Raw genomic sequence first — 15,424 nt, 5'->3', positions numbered from 1 at the left:
TTGAAACCCAGGCATGTACCCTGACTGGGAATCGAACCTGTGACACTAGTGTATAGTTTTTAAAGCAATTGTCTTTAATATCTTTAGGTAACAGCCAAAGCAGTATTGAGAAATAAGAACAAAGTTGGAAGTATCACACTACCTGAAATCAAACTATTCTTTAAGGCTAGAGTAATTAAAACAGCATGTACTGGCATAAAAATAGACATATAAATGAGTGGAACAGAATAGGAAGTCCAGAAATGAACCTATGCTTACATGGTCAATTAATTTGTCGCAAAGGAGGCAAGAACATACAATGGGGTAAAGACAGTCTCCTTAATATATTGAGTTGGGAAAACTGGACAGATACATACCAAAAACTGAAAGTGGACCACTTTCTTAGATCATATTAAAAAGTAAACTCAAAATGGATTAAAGACTTAAATGTAATACCAAAACCCATAAAACTCCTAGAAGAAAACATAGTCAGTAAACTCTTTGGCATTGCTTCTTAGAAATATTTTTTGGATATGTCTCCTCAGGAAGGAAAACAAAGGAAAAAATAAACAAACGGGACTATATCAAACTGAAACAAAATTTAAAGCAAAGGAAGCCGTCAACAAAACAAAAAGACAACCTACTGAATGGGAGAAAATATTTGCCAGTGATACATCCGATAAGGGGTTCATATCCAAAATACATGAAATTCATACACCAAAAAAAGCCCCAACAATCTGAATTAAAAATTGGCAGAGGACCTGAATAGATAGACACTTCTCCAAAAAGGATGTACAGCTGGCCAACAGATACATTTTAAAAGATGTTCAACATCAATCATTAGGGAAATGCAAATTAAAACAACAATGAGATATTATCACCTCACACCTGTCAAAATGGCTGTCATTAATAAATTAAGAAACAACAAGTGTTGGTGAGGATGTGGAGAAAAGGGAACCCTCATGCATTGTTGGTGGGAATGCAGATTGGTGCAGCCACCCCAGAGATTTCTCAGAAAATTAAAACTAGAACTATTATATGACCCAGTAATTTCACTTCTGGATATTTATCTGAAGAAATCCAAAACACTAACTATAAAAGATATATGTCCCTATGCTCATTGCAGCATTATTTACAATATCCAATATATGGAAACAATCTAAATGTCCATCAATAGATGAATGGATAAGGAAGATGTGGTACATATAGGGGTGGGCAAAAGTAGGTTTATGTAATACAGATAAATAATACAAGAATAAGCTGTGTTTTGTGTACTCACAACTGTAAATGTAGTTTTCCCCATTCCTGTATATACAATGGAATATTGCTCATCCATAAAAAGAAGGAAATCTTGCTGTTTGCAACAACATGGATGGACCTGGAGGGTATTAGGCTAAGTGAAATAAGTCAGACACAGAAAGACAGATTCCATAATATTTCACTTAAATATGGAATCTAAAAAACAAAGAAACAAACGAAACAGAAACAAATATGTAGATACAGAGAACAAATTAATGGTTGCCAGGTGGGAAGAAGTTGGAGATGATGGGTGAAAATACTAAAAGGTATTAGTAAGTACAAATTTCCAGTTATAAAAATAGTCACTGGGATACAAAGTACCTCATGGGTAATATGGTTAATAATATTGTAATAACTATATATGTGTCAGATGGTTACTAGACTGATCTAAGTGATCACCTTGTAAGGTATAAAAATGTCTAATTGCTATGTTGTATACCTGAAACTAATATAATATTGTATGGCAACTGTAATTAGAAAATAATTAAAGAAACCTAAAAAAATCTATAAGAACAAAGACCTGTATGTAATAATTAATGCCCATATCCACTAATCATGATAATGATTTGGGTAGCTCCCGTAATGATTGTCTCAGTCTGTTTGACCTGCAATTAAAATTACCATAGATTGGATGGTTTATAAACAATAAAAATTTATTTCTCACAGTTCTGGAGGCTGCAGTGTCCAAGATCATGGTGCTGGCAGATTTGCTGTCTAGTGATGCTGTACTTTGTGGTTCTTAGATGACTGTTTTCTCCTTGTTGTCCTCATATGGTTTAAGGGGTGAGAGTGCTTTTGTAAGGGCAGTAATCCCATTCATGAGGCCCCAACCCTCATGGCCTATAATCACTGTTCAAAGGTCCCATCTCCAGTTACCATCATATTAGGGATTAGAATTTCAAAATATGAATTTGAGGGAGGGGGACATAAACTTTCAGTTCATAACAGAGATTTAACATCTGTTTCACCCTTAAATACTACTCCCAGATATACTATATGGCTTTTTAAATGTCTAATTTGGAAAAAGACTGATTTAAAATAAAACAAAATAAAATGATTTATGTAAACTTTGACAAGTACTGAACTGAACTGCTGCATTAGAATGCAGTTGTATTTTTGTAATTCAGAATCTTCCAAACATATTTTGGGCTGTGGTTATTTTTGAAATAGAACTGAAGCGTCAAGATTGACCTACCCAGATAAATATTTTGAGGATAAAGGTGACACTAGCCAATGTGAGCAGTAGGGAAGAACAGTCAGAATATTCATGAATTTGAGTTTTATGTATTATCTTGTGTGTGTCCGAAGAACACATATTGTTACTTTAAAATAAAATCTGTGCCTTGTTTAGAGTTTAGTTTATGAAACTTAATAGAGTCTGGACTTTTGCTTTATAATATATAACATTGAGAAAGTCATTATACACAGAAATTCAAATACACATGCATGTATTCATTAACATAACTACCTTTAATAAAGGTAGCATTTACCTTTAATAAAGTGGAATGTTTATGTGACTGAACTTAAAAATTAAAATTAAGTGGACCCCTATTAATGATACTTAAGCATTATTCAGAGGTAGTTATACATATAGTTTACATGTGACTTAGACATAAACTAGACAAGGATTTTATTTTTATCTATGAGTATATAAAGTCTGCACTTTGATATCTAAAACAAACAAACTAACAAGTTGGTATAAAAACACATTTCCTCTTGTCAGGACGTGAATTACTTGAAGATAGGAATGATAAGCGCCTTAGCTACATCTTTTAACAAATAGCAAAGGTTCATTTTTGGACTGTACTTGAGGGGCCTGGCTAGATTAATTTGACTTCAAAAGAGCCAGTGCCCCAAAATGACACACACTGCAAAAGTTAAAACAAAAAACAAAACAACTTCTAATCATACTCCAGCAATGTTCTCAATATATTAACATTTGTAACCCCAGCTCTCCAAATTGCCATGAGTATTGGCCCTTCTCTGATATTTTCTATATAATACATTTGCTTAACTTTAGAACCTTCTGTATCAAGATCTCTGCACTGAATGAGAAATGATGAAAAAATGCAGTTTGCTATGTTATTATCATGTTGTTCACTCTTGGTAGTTCTCTTGAAAATGACAAGCTTTAATGATAAGCTGTTATTTGAGTTGTATCAAATTTTCTCTGATGTGACTATGTTTTAAAATATATTTGCAATTCTGATTTTTTAGACATAATCACTTTCAATTCAGAGTCAAAACCACAAGAACTTATTCTGCTGATAGCTTTCCGACATGTAGGAATGGCGGATGTGGGTGCAGCCTCTACCTTGATGTTTTACATCTAGCTATTAGTCAGCTAATCTTCCTCCCTACTTCACTGAAAATATTTTCATTCTGTCTGACAAAAGGTAAAAAATTACATTAGCTGTGACTAAAAATGTATTGTGGATGACACATTGACGAGACTAATGGTTCTTGCCTTATTCTTGAAGTTTTCATAGTCTTACCTTTGGTGAACCTAGATCCAGATAGTTTAATATTTACACAAAAGATATCCTTTTTTTTTTCTTTGTTTCTGGCCAAGAGAGAGGCATAGATAGATATACTTTGCCTCCTCACACAACCAAAAGAAGGACAACAGCAAATTTTAAAACAAAAAATAGTCATAACTGCCAGAAAATCATACTGTATGAAAGTCCGACAATCAAGAAGTTAATAAAGAAACATTCATCCAGACAGATAGGAGGGGCAGAGACTGGCAGCCGGATTGGAGAGGACTGGAAGCAAGGTGGTGACTGGAGGACTAGACAGGCAAGGTGGCTGCTGGCAGACTGGGAAATCCCACATTTGCATGCAGATTAAACTGGGAGGAAAAACTGGGGAGGGAGACAGACCATGCAACCCAGGGTTCCAGCATAGGGAAATAAAGGCTCAAAATCTCGGACTATAAAAAACGGTGGGAGTTGTGGCATTGGGATAAACCCCAGCCCCACAGGGGAGTTCATTGGAGAGACCCACAGGGTCCTAGAATTTACACAAACCCACCCACCTGGGAATCAGCACCAGAAGGGCCCAATGGGTAGTGGAGGAAGTGACTGAAAGCCAGCCAGGAGCCGAGCAAGATGCACTGTTCCCTCTCTGACCCCTCCCCCACATACAGCTCCACAACCCAGTGATGTGGGCAAATACCTAAGGCTTCGTCCCTTACTACAAAAAAGGCGTGCTGACACAAAAAAAATAAAAAATGGCCCGAATGAAAGAACAGATCAAAGCTCCAAAAACAGAACTAAGCTTGAAGAGATCGCCAACATATCAGATACATAGTTCAAAATACTGTTAATCAGGATGCTCACAGAAATGACTGAGTATGGTTGCAAAATAGAGGAAGAAGTAAAGGCTGTGCAAAATGAAATAAAGGAAAATGTACAGGGAACCAATAGTGATGGGCAGGGAACTGAGACTCAAATCAAACATTTGGACCAGAAGGAAGAAATAAACATTCAACCAGAACAGAATGAAGAAACAAGAATTCAAAAAAATGAGGAGAGGCTTAGGAACCTCCAGGACATCTTTACACGTTCCAACATCTGAATCATAGGGGTGCCAGAAGGAGAAGAGGAAGAGCAAGAAATTGAAAACTTATTTGAAAAAATAATGAAAGAGAACTTCCCTAAGCTGGCAAAGGAAATAGACTTCCAGGAAGCCCAGGTAGCTCATAGAGTCCCAAAGAAGTTGGACCCAAGGAAGCACATACCAAGGCACATCATAATTACACTAGCCAAGAATAAAGATAAGGAGAGAATCCTAAAAGCAGAAAGAGAAAAGGAGACAGTTACCTACAATGGAGTTCCCATCAGACTGTCAGCTGATATCTCCAAAGAAACCTTCCAGGCAAGAAGGGGCTGGAAAGAAGTATTCCAAGTCATGAAAGGCAAGGACTTACATCCAAGATTTATCTGTCCAGCAAAGCTATCATTTAGAATGGAAGGGCAGATAAAGTGCTTCCCAGATAAGGTCAAGTTAAAGGAGTTCATCATCACCAAGCCTTTTTTTTTTTTTTTTTAAGAATTTGGTTTCTTTTCCTCCCATTTTAGACCGGTAGCTCAACACAATTGCATTCATTTTTTAAAATTTATTTATTTTTTAAATGTCAATGTGTTACTTTCTTTTTTTTAAAGATTTTATTTATTTATTTTTAGAGAGGGAAGGGAAGGGGAAAGAGAGAGAGAAACATCAATGTGCGGTTGCTGGGAGTCATGGCCTGCAACCCAGGCATGTACCCTGACTGGGAATCGAACCTGTGACACTTTGGTTTGCAGCCGTGCTCAATCCACTGAGCTACGCCAGCCAGGGCTATCACCAAGCCTTTATTATATGAAATGTTAAAGGGGCTGATCTAAGAAAAAGATGATAATCAAAAATATGAACATTAAAATGACAACAAACACAATTATGAGCAACTGAACTGAAGGAAAAAAAACTAAGCAAACAACTAGAACAGGAACAGAATCACAGAAATGGAGATCACATGGAGGGTTATCAGTGGGGAGTGTGAGGGGAGAGAATGGTAGAAAAGGTACAGGGAATAAGAAGCCTAAATGGTAGGTACAGAATAGACAGGGGAGGTTAAGAATAGTATAGGAAATGGAGAAGCCGAAGAACTTACATGTATGATCAATGGACATGAACTAAGAGAGGGGGGAATGCTGGTGGGAGAGGTGTGCAGGGCCAAAGGGAATAAAGGGGAGGAAAAATGGGACAACTATAATACCATAACCAATAAGATATATTTAAAAATACCCTTTTAAAAAAACTCTGGGAAACAAAAGTACAATAAAGGTTTTCAGATAATTTTAAATATAAGTTTTAAAACAAACCAATGGACCAAGTAAATGTTATACCATTAGTATAAAGTCCACTTAAACAAAATATTTGTATGTGCTCAGTTTTTTTATAGTAAAATGTTATTGAAAGGTAAAGACAAGCAACGCTGACAAAGAATTCAAGTGTATGAAGGAAAATTTTGACCCACAGGAAAAATTCAATTAACTTAGCATGAAAGGAAGAAAGATAATACTGTTCATAAATCATTTGGATTTCAAAGGGTGCCATCAATTTATTTCATAATTATTTATTTTACTTATTTATTTTTAGAGAGAAGGGAAGGGAGAGAGGGAGAGAAACATCAATGTGTGGTTGCCTCACGCACCCCCTACTGGGGACCTGTCCCGCAACCCAGGCATGTGCCCTGACTGGGAGTCAAACTGGTAACCCTTTGGTTCACAGACTCAAGCTCAATCCACTGAGCTAAATGAGCCAGGGCTACTTCATAATTATTAAAAGGCAATAGCTTTCCATTTTTTTTCATTAAAATCAGGATTCTCTCTGTGTGTGTATATAAATATATGTAATCTGAAATATTTAGCCTTTCCTCATGTACCCTATTCTATTTCCTTTTAAAAAATACTGGTCATAATTCATAAATTGATTTTATTACACACTAATGGGTCACAACCTACAATTTGAGAAATACTGATGAAAAATAGAATTTTCTAAGGTTTTTTTTGCTTTCATGATTTAGAATATAAATGTTGTTATTTGATCTCTTTCTAAACCATTCATTTTCCTGGTCTTACCTAAACCTTGTTATCACAAAAATTACATCAGCTCCAAAATCATATCAACAAGCATTTTATTCTCAGACTACAACATTCTGTCCTTCTATGTTATGTGCCCAAATACTCCCACTACAGTTTTTTAATTATGTTTAGACCACATTGATTTGCAACTCATGCCCTTTTTTTTAATATATTTTATTGATTATGCTATTACATTTGTCCCATTTCCCCCCTTCTCTCCCCTCCACCCTGTACCCCCTCTCCCACCCACGTTCCCCACCCTTTAGTTCACGTCCATGTGTCATTCTTATGAGTTCTTTAGCTTCTACCTTTCCTGTACTATTCTTGCCCTCTCCCTATCTATTTTCAACCTACATTCTATGCTACTTATTCTCTATACCTTTCCCCCCCTCCCCTCCTCCCACCCGCCTGCTGCTAGCCCTCCATGTGCCCTCCATTTCTGTGGTTCTGTTCCTGTTCTAGTTGTTTACTTAGTTTCTTTTGGTTTTGCTTTAGGTGTGGTTGTTAATAATTGTGAGTTTGCTGTCCTTTACTATACATGTCTTTTCTTTATCTTCTTTTCTTAGATAAGTCCCTTTAGCATTTCATAAAATAAGGGCTTGGTGATGATGAACTCCTTTAATTTGATCTTATCTGAAAAGCATTTTATCTTCCCTTCCATTCTACATGAGAGCTTTGCTGGATAGAGCAATCTGGGATGTAGGTCCTTGTCTTTCATGACTTGGAATATTTCTTTCCAGCCCCTTCTTGCCTGTAAGGTCTCTTTGGAAAAATCAGCTGACAGTCTGATGGGAACTCCTTTGTAGGTTACTGTCCCCTTATCTCTTGCTGCTTCTAGGATTCTCTCCTTCGTTTTTACCTTGGCTAATGTAATTATGATGTGCCTTGGTGTGTTTCTTCTTGGGTCCAACTTCTTTGGGGCTCTCTGAGCTTCTTGGATTTCTTGGAAGACTGTTCCCTTTGCCAGATTGCGGAAGTTCTCCTTTATTATTTGTTCAAATAAGTTTTCCACTTGTTGCTCCTCCCCTTCTGGTACCCCTATAATTCTAATGTTGGAACGTTTAAAGGTGTCTTGGATGTTCCCAAGGCTCTCCTCAATTTTTTGAATTCTTATTTCATCATGCTTTCCTGCTTGATTGATTCTATCTTCCTTCTGGTCCACTGTATTGTTTTGAGACTCAGATACCTTCCTGTCTCTATTGGCTCTCCTCCGCATATCTTCCTGCATCTCTTTTATGGTAACCTGCATCCTTTCATCTAAATTGCACCCAAAATCAACCAATTCCGTGAGCTTTCTGATTACCAGCGTTTTGAACTGTGCATCTGATAGATTGGCTATTTCTTGGTCGCTCAAAAGGATGAGTCCTGGGGGACTGATCTGCTCTGTTGTACACATGTCTTATGTCTTTCCCTGTCTCTATTTTTTTTTTTTTTCCGGTCTGGTCGCTCTTGTTACGGTGGGGGGCGGAGCCTTAGGTGTTCACCGGGGCTGGGCGCCCCAGTCGCTAGATTGTGACATTATATGTGGGGGCGGGAGCAGGGACGGGAGGGAATCAATGGCGCCAGTTCAGTTCTCCTGGGCCCAGACCCTTCCCCGGGCTCCTGGGCTGCGAGCTCTGCCCTGGTGCACAATCGCTGCCTCACTGGGTCCGCCAGCCGCAGCTTGCGCACTCAGGGATCACCACTGCGTTCTTGCGCCCCGGATGGCTGTCGTGCCGATTCCGCGCCAAACTTTCCCCAACCTCCGCACGCCGCCTACCCGCGCCAGCCCCGCGCCCGCTCGGCTCGTAGTCTCCTACCAGTCTGGATGTACGGGTCTACAACTTCTTGGCTGTCCAACTTCCATTCAGATAAATCCTCTGTCAGTTCTGTGTGTTATGCTGACCGTAATTTATTGTTGTTCTAATCTTGGTTGTGCGAGGAGGTACGGTGCGTCCACCTATTCCTCCATCTTGCCGGAAGTCTCAACTCATGCCCTTTTTTAGCCAGTAGTCTGTGGTTAAACATTCTAATCACATCCTTAAAAATATAAGTACATTCAATTCCCATGTCTCTTCTTTATAGTACCCACCCGCAAAACCCCAAATCTTGATGAACTAAACAATTCTTTTTACCTACACATGTTCCAGCACGTGAACATAGATGGAGAAAATCATACAACCAGAAAGAAAGAGTGGTTTTATTAAAAAATTATCTCAAACTTCCAATAATCTCTTGGCACTGTTTGACAGTCCTGCTATTCTCTGATATGACTATTTTATATCTACTTTCTCTTCATTCCTTCTCCCTATGTGCTTTCTATCCTCACCACCCAGTTGGTGACAGAACCCAGTGGTTCTCCCAGTGTGGTCTCCAGACCAGCCACACAAACATTATGTAGGAGCTTGTGAGAAATGAGAATCCTAGGCCTACTGAGTCAGAAATCCTAGGGTTGGGTCCCAGCAACCCATTTTAACAAGTCTGCAGGTTAGTCTGATGCATGCAAAAGTTTGAGAACTACTGGCCTAGTCTCATAGTTCATTGAGAAGCCATACTGTAGAATGTAATCCCTGAAGGCGGCAGGGGTTTTGGGGCATATATATCCTGTGTACTAGAACAATACCTGGAACATTGTAAGCCTCAATAAGTTATTGGTCAGTTAAACCATTAGATGGGAACTTCTTTATTTTCCTATCAAGAAACTGGAAAACTACTCGCATCTGTACCCATTTTCTTCCTTTTCCAACTAAGGAAATATGCCTCATTCTAACAAAGGTCAGTATTTACATGTATGGATTGGATCACATCCCTCCTTGCCTTCCCAAGAACTTTGCAGTCAGAGCAACAAACTTACCCTGTCCCCATATCCCTCTCAGTTGCTGCCATGCCTCATGCCTTCTACTTACTAACCCCCATTCTAATCTGATTTTAACCTCCACTATTCAATGGTTCTTGACAAAGTCAGTGACTTTTTTAAACATTGTTTTTGAAATATGATTTATGTACCATGAAAGTTACAAATTTAAAGTGTACATGTACAATTCAGTGGTTTTAGTATTTTCAGAATTGTTTAGTCATCACTACAATTTAAGAGGTAGAACATGTTTATCACCCCAAGAAGAAACTCTCTACCATTTAGCAGTTTTTCCCTATTCACCTTAGCCCTCAGCCCTAGGCTACCCCACTGCTCTACTTTTTATTTCTATAGATTTGCCTACTCTGGACTTTTCATATAAGTGGAATCATTCAATATGTTGTCTTTTGTGACTGGTTTCTGTCACTTACCATATATATTCAAGGTTCATCCACATTGTAGCATGTATCAATACTTCATTCCTTTTATGGCTGAATAATATTCTGTTGCACAAATATACTGCCTTTTAGTTATCCATAAACAGTTGATGGACATTTAGTTGTTTCTACTTTTCGGCTATCATGAATAATGCTGCTACGAACATTCATGGACCAGTTTTGTGTGGAAGTATGTTTTTACTTCTCTTGGATACATAACTATGAGTGGAATTGCTGAGCCATGTAGTTATTTTGTGTTTAACATTTTAAGGAACTGCCAAAACCACTGCACTATTTTACATTCCTACCAGAAGTATATGAGAGTATACTCTACACCAATTTTTCTACATAGTCACCAACACTTGTTATTACCTCTCCCCCTCCCTCCCTCCCTCCCTCCCTCCCTCTCTCTCTCTCTCTCTCTCTCTCTTTTTCATCATAGTCATCCTGCTTGGTGTGAAGTGGTATCTTATTGCGGTTTTGATTAGTGATGTTGGGTATCTTTTGTGCTTATTGACCATTTATGTATCTTCTTTAAAAAAAACAGCTACTAATATTCTTTGCCTATTTATAAACTGGGTTGTCTTTCTATAATTGAGTTGTAAGAGTTCTTTACATATTCTAGTCCCTCTAGACTATCTGATGAGATGCTGGTCCCTCATCAGATATGATTTGCAAATATTTCCTACCATTTTGAGTTGTCTCTTCATTTTCTTGGTTTGTGGTCCTGTTTAATTCTTTATTTTGTTTTTGGTGTTTAAGAAAACCATTGCCTAGTTTAAGGTCATGAGGTTTTACTCCTATGTCTTCTTTTGAGATTTTTATAGTTTTAGCTTTTACATTTAGGACTATGGTCCATTTTAAGTAAATTTGTGTATATGGTGTAAGGAAAGAGTCTAAGTTGATTATTTTGCTTGTGGATATCCAACTGCCCCAGCACCACTTGTTGAAAAGACTGTTCTTTCCTCCATTGAATTGTTTTGGTACCCAATGTGTGATAATTTATGTTATTAAATTCAGTATCCATTTTCCCCTTATCTTATTTGACCTCTCAGCAGTAGGGACATAGTTGACCTCCTTCACATACTCTCTCTTGGTTCTCCTTTTACTATCTTAACACATTGTTTGTGGGTAGTTTTTATCACGCGCTCTACTACCAGTCAACGTAAAACGTATAAATACGTTTCCCGCATACAATGTGTTAATATTTCTTTTCAGTATTTATAGGTTCCTCATATTCTACCAAGCTTTTAAATGTTGGGTTTTCAGTTACTGTTGTTGCGTAATAAAACAGCACAAAACTTAGTGGCATAAAACAGTCATTTATTATGCTCACAGTTTCTTTGAGCTAAGAATTCACACTGGACAAAGCAGGGGCAGCTTATCTCTGTTCTATGATGTCTTGGGGCCTCAGCTGGAGAATTCAGGCTGAAGACTGGTATCATCTGAAGGCCTGTGCCATTCCATGTGAGGCAGTTGAGAATAGCTACTGACTGACATGATAGCCTTAGTTCATCTCACTGAGGTCAGGTCCAGGTGCAGGTGAGATTCCTTGGGTATAATTTCTTGGTGTTAGCTCCTTGAATATAGTTCCACTTGATTTGAAAACTTGGGGACTTAAAGAGGCAAATTACTCCTTATGCCACCACTACCCAATATAAAATGGTGAGGCATAAGATAACCTTCCTATTTCAAAAGGGTGAAGACAGAAGCACAGAAAAGTCACTGGTCCATAGCAATTCTCATTTTATAGTTTTAAATATCATCCATAACATTCATGATTTCCTAACATCTCAGAGCTCTATGCTAGAATACATAACTAACCATTTGACACCTTCACTGGGACATTGTAGATATTTCCAACTTAATATGCTCAAATGAACCCTTTTCTACTTTAACTCTTTTCCTGGTTTCTCCAGCTAGGTGAATGATGCTACCATGTACCTAGTTGCTGAGATCAAAACTGAGGGCTCAGCCTCAATTCTTTTCTTTTACCTCTACATGCAATAATCAGCAAGTTCTACATTTTCTTTCTCCAGGATACACTCATTTTTTCACATCTTACCTGGATTATAGCAGTTTCCTTATTGGCCACGCTCCTTCATTCCTGCTGCCTTTGTTTCCTTTGCTGGAGCAAGGCAATATTTTAATTAATATTACCTTAATAGTTAATGTTTTAAGTAATATTTTAATCAATATTACTTTAATATTTAATATTTTAAGTAATATTTTAATGAGTGTAATTCTCTTGCTCACAATCTTCATGACTTCCCATTGCACTTTGTGTAAAATCCTAATTTGTTACCATGGTCTAAAAGGTACATGTAACTGATCTCTGCCTGTTCCTCTGACCATGGTCTCTGCCATTTTCTCCCTTACGCACTATACTTCATTTTCTCTGGGCTTCTTTCAGTTCCTTAAACATACCAAACTCTCAGGAAGGGTCTGTACACATACTGTTTTCTCTGCCTGGAGTATTCTCTCCAAAATTCCCACCTCCACATAACCGAGGCTTTCTCGTCCTTAAAGTTAGGGTATTCCTGACCATTCTAAGTAGGTACTCGGTCTCTTATTCTCTTTCACTGTATCCTGTGTGTTTCCTTTAGAAAACTTGTCCCAATTTTAAGTTATATCATATTTGTCTACTTATCATATGTCTCTATTTAGACTGTACGCTTCACTAGGTCAGGGGCTACTTCTGTGTTGTTCACCAGTATATGCACTCAGTGCATAGGCAGAGTGTCTGGCTCATAATATGCACTCAGTAAATGTGTGTTGAATATTGTTTAAAGGTATAGTTTTGTTTTGAGGCAATAAATTAATAAGTAATTATTAATAATGTTGAATGTACTATTTCTTAACTCTTACTGAAATAGCCTTTTATTTTTCTCTTTCAGCAATTGCCCTTCCTTTTTGGCTGCTGCTTTAGCCAGAGCCACATCAGACGAAGTCCTTCAGAGTGATCTTTCTGCACATTACATCCCAAAGGAAACAGATAGCACAGAAGGGAGTGTGGGTGAGTACCATTCTACATTATTTGTTTGTAAATATTAAAATCTTCTCCTGTGTAGTGATCCACAGAAATGTCTGTCAAATACTAATTCTAGTTATGGTTACCTACTGATTAATTGTATAGTAGTAGCAAGAGGAAAAAATGCAAAAAATTTCTTTTTTCCAACTAATAAAAGGAGAAAAAACAGAAAACTACAGGTATATTTTGAAAATATGTCAAGGTAATTGGAGAAAGATATTATCATAAAAGGATATTATCATTAATATCTAGACAAACAGGAAGAGTAAAGTGAGAAATGTGAAGACAACAGAAAAGATGAGTGAGGGAGAGGAGAGTTTAAGCAAAACCTATTTAAAATTTTAGCTTACTTTTAAGACTCCAAGTAAAAAACAAGTCAGATATAAAAATTCAGGAAACCTCATTAATTATACTAAATTTTATATAAATACAGCCCTTTATGACAGCAATGCAAAATGTGATTTAATTGCATGGATCATTGTACTTCTTTTTTCCCCAAATTATGAGGCTTTATTTATTAAAGAAGGCATATTTATTAATGTATTAGACTTACACATATTTGACAGGCTTACTGATTTTTATAAAAAATTGGGAGTTACTACTCAAAATCATTAAGGAATTTTAATATTTCATTCTATTCTGTTTTAAGCATTTGCCTTTAAACATGGTGCATAAGGAGCAGAGCATACATTAATGAATCAAAGTGGCTAGATTCCAGAGAATCTGAGGCAGGTATAACGGTAAACATTCCTGTTCTTCCTTTATCTCTCTAGATAATTTTTAAAAGATTTTATTTATTTATTTTTAGATAGAGGGGTAGGGAAGTAAGGGAAGGAGAAAGAGAGGGAGAGAAACATCAATGTGCACATCGATTGGTTGCCTCTCGCACACCCTCTACTAGGGACCTGGCCTGCAACCCAGACATGTTCCCTGACTGGGAATCGAACTGGCAACCCTTTGGTTCACAGGCCCATGCTCAATCCACTGAGCTATGTCAGCCAGGGCTCTCTAGATCATTTTTTACAGAGAATTGGTAAAGAGGGAATTCCTCTGCTTGTTTTTATTGAGAGTAATTGATTCACTTGGAACCAGATTATTCCAGAGGCAAGTCAGTTGTAATTCCTCCTACAAAGCATTGTTCTTTCCTGTGGTCCTGATGCATGAAGTAAAAGTCCTCTAATGACAAGGGGAGGGAGATTAAATTCTGCTTCATTGCAGCCAGGCTGACTCAGCTCCAGCTCAGTACAGTGACATTAAGATTCATGAGTAATTCCCCTAACTGGTGTGGCTCAGTGGGCTGGGCATCATCCAGCAAACTAAAAGGTCATTGGTTCGATTCCTAGTCAGGGCACATGCCTGGGTTGCAGGCCAGGTCTACAGTTGGAGTATGAGAGGCAGCCAATCAATATTTCTCTCAAGCATCAATATTTCTCTCCTTCTCTTTCTCCTTCCCTTCTCCTATCTATCTATCAATCAATAAAAAAAATCTCTTTTAAAAAAGTGAAGGAAGCTGCCAAATTGTTTAAAACAAACGTATGAGTAATTTATAGCTGTTAGGGAGTATACTACTACTTTGAACAATTTTCTCTTTTTCACATTCTTTTTAATTTTATTTTCTATTTCAAGCAGCAGTTATTTATATACTAATTTTCTATACTGTTCTCTGCAGGAGAACACTTAAAGTAGCAAGATCGAAGTGTTGCCCTACATGCCTACTTTGTAAGAATTTTCTGACATCCCTTCCCCTTAAGATAGCAAAAGTGAAATGAAGGTTTTTTTTTTTCGTTTGGTGTTGTTATTGATCATTCTGATCTTATATCTTTCCAAGAAATTACAATAATTCAAGACTATTTGCAAGTCCTTAATCTGTTTAACCCACAGGTGGCAAATACAAGGCCCGAGGGCCAAATCCGGTCCTCCACCTTGTTTTATCCAGTCCAGCACCTCGTTTCTACCTAGAGGCAACACCGAGCTCCTTGCCCCTAGTTAAGAAGTCACATTTACACAGTCCTAAAACTACATTTGGCCCTTTGAAGGCAACCACAAGGCTGATATGGCCCCCAGTGAAAATGAGTTTGACACCCCTGGTTTAATCCAAATCACTCAATGTGAACTGCACTGAGGAGAATATCTACAGGGCATGTATTTCTCCATAATCAGAGTGGGAAATGAACACACTGAATAAGGCCTGCTGTTACTGGCTTAAAGGTATTCAAGT

At 37.7% G+C, this 15,424-nt stretch overlaps 1 protein-coding gene across 1 annotated transcript in view; it reads left to right on the top strand.

Moving 5' to 3' along the window:
* PPM1E (protein phosphatase, Mg2+/Mn2+ dependent 1E) overlaps positions 1-15,424 on the top strand; it is a 126,480-nt gene that overhangs the window by 91,164 nt on the left and 19,892 nt on the right. The window contains exon 2 of the mRNA XM_045837469.1: positions 13,073-13,191. Within this exon, the coding sequence (XP_045693425.1) occupies positions 13,073-13,191 (119 nt within the window). The remainder of the gene's footprint in view (positions 1-13,072; positions 13,192-15,424) is intronic.

The sequence above is a fragment of the Phyllostomus hastatus genome, unplaced genomic scaffold, assembly GCF_019186645.2.
Source record: "Phyllostomus hastatus isolate PE091 unplaced genomic scaffold, TTU_PhHast_1.1 phas_contig_210, whole genome shotgun sequence".
Taxonomy (NCBI): Eukaryota; Metazoa; Chordata; class Mammalia; order Chiroptera; family Phyllostomidae; genus Phyllostomus; species Phyllostomus hastatus.
The sequence above is the reverse complement of the archived record's forward strand: the minus strand, read 5'-3'. Positions and strand labels throughout refer to the sequence as shown.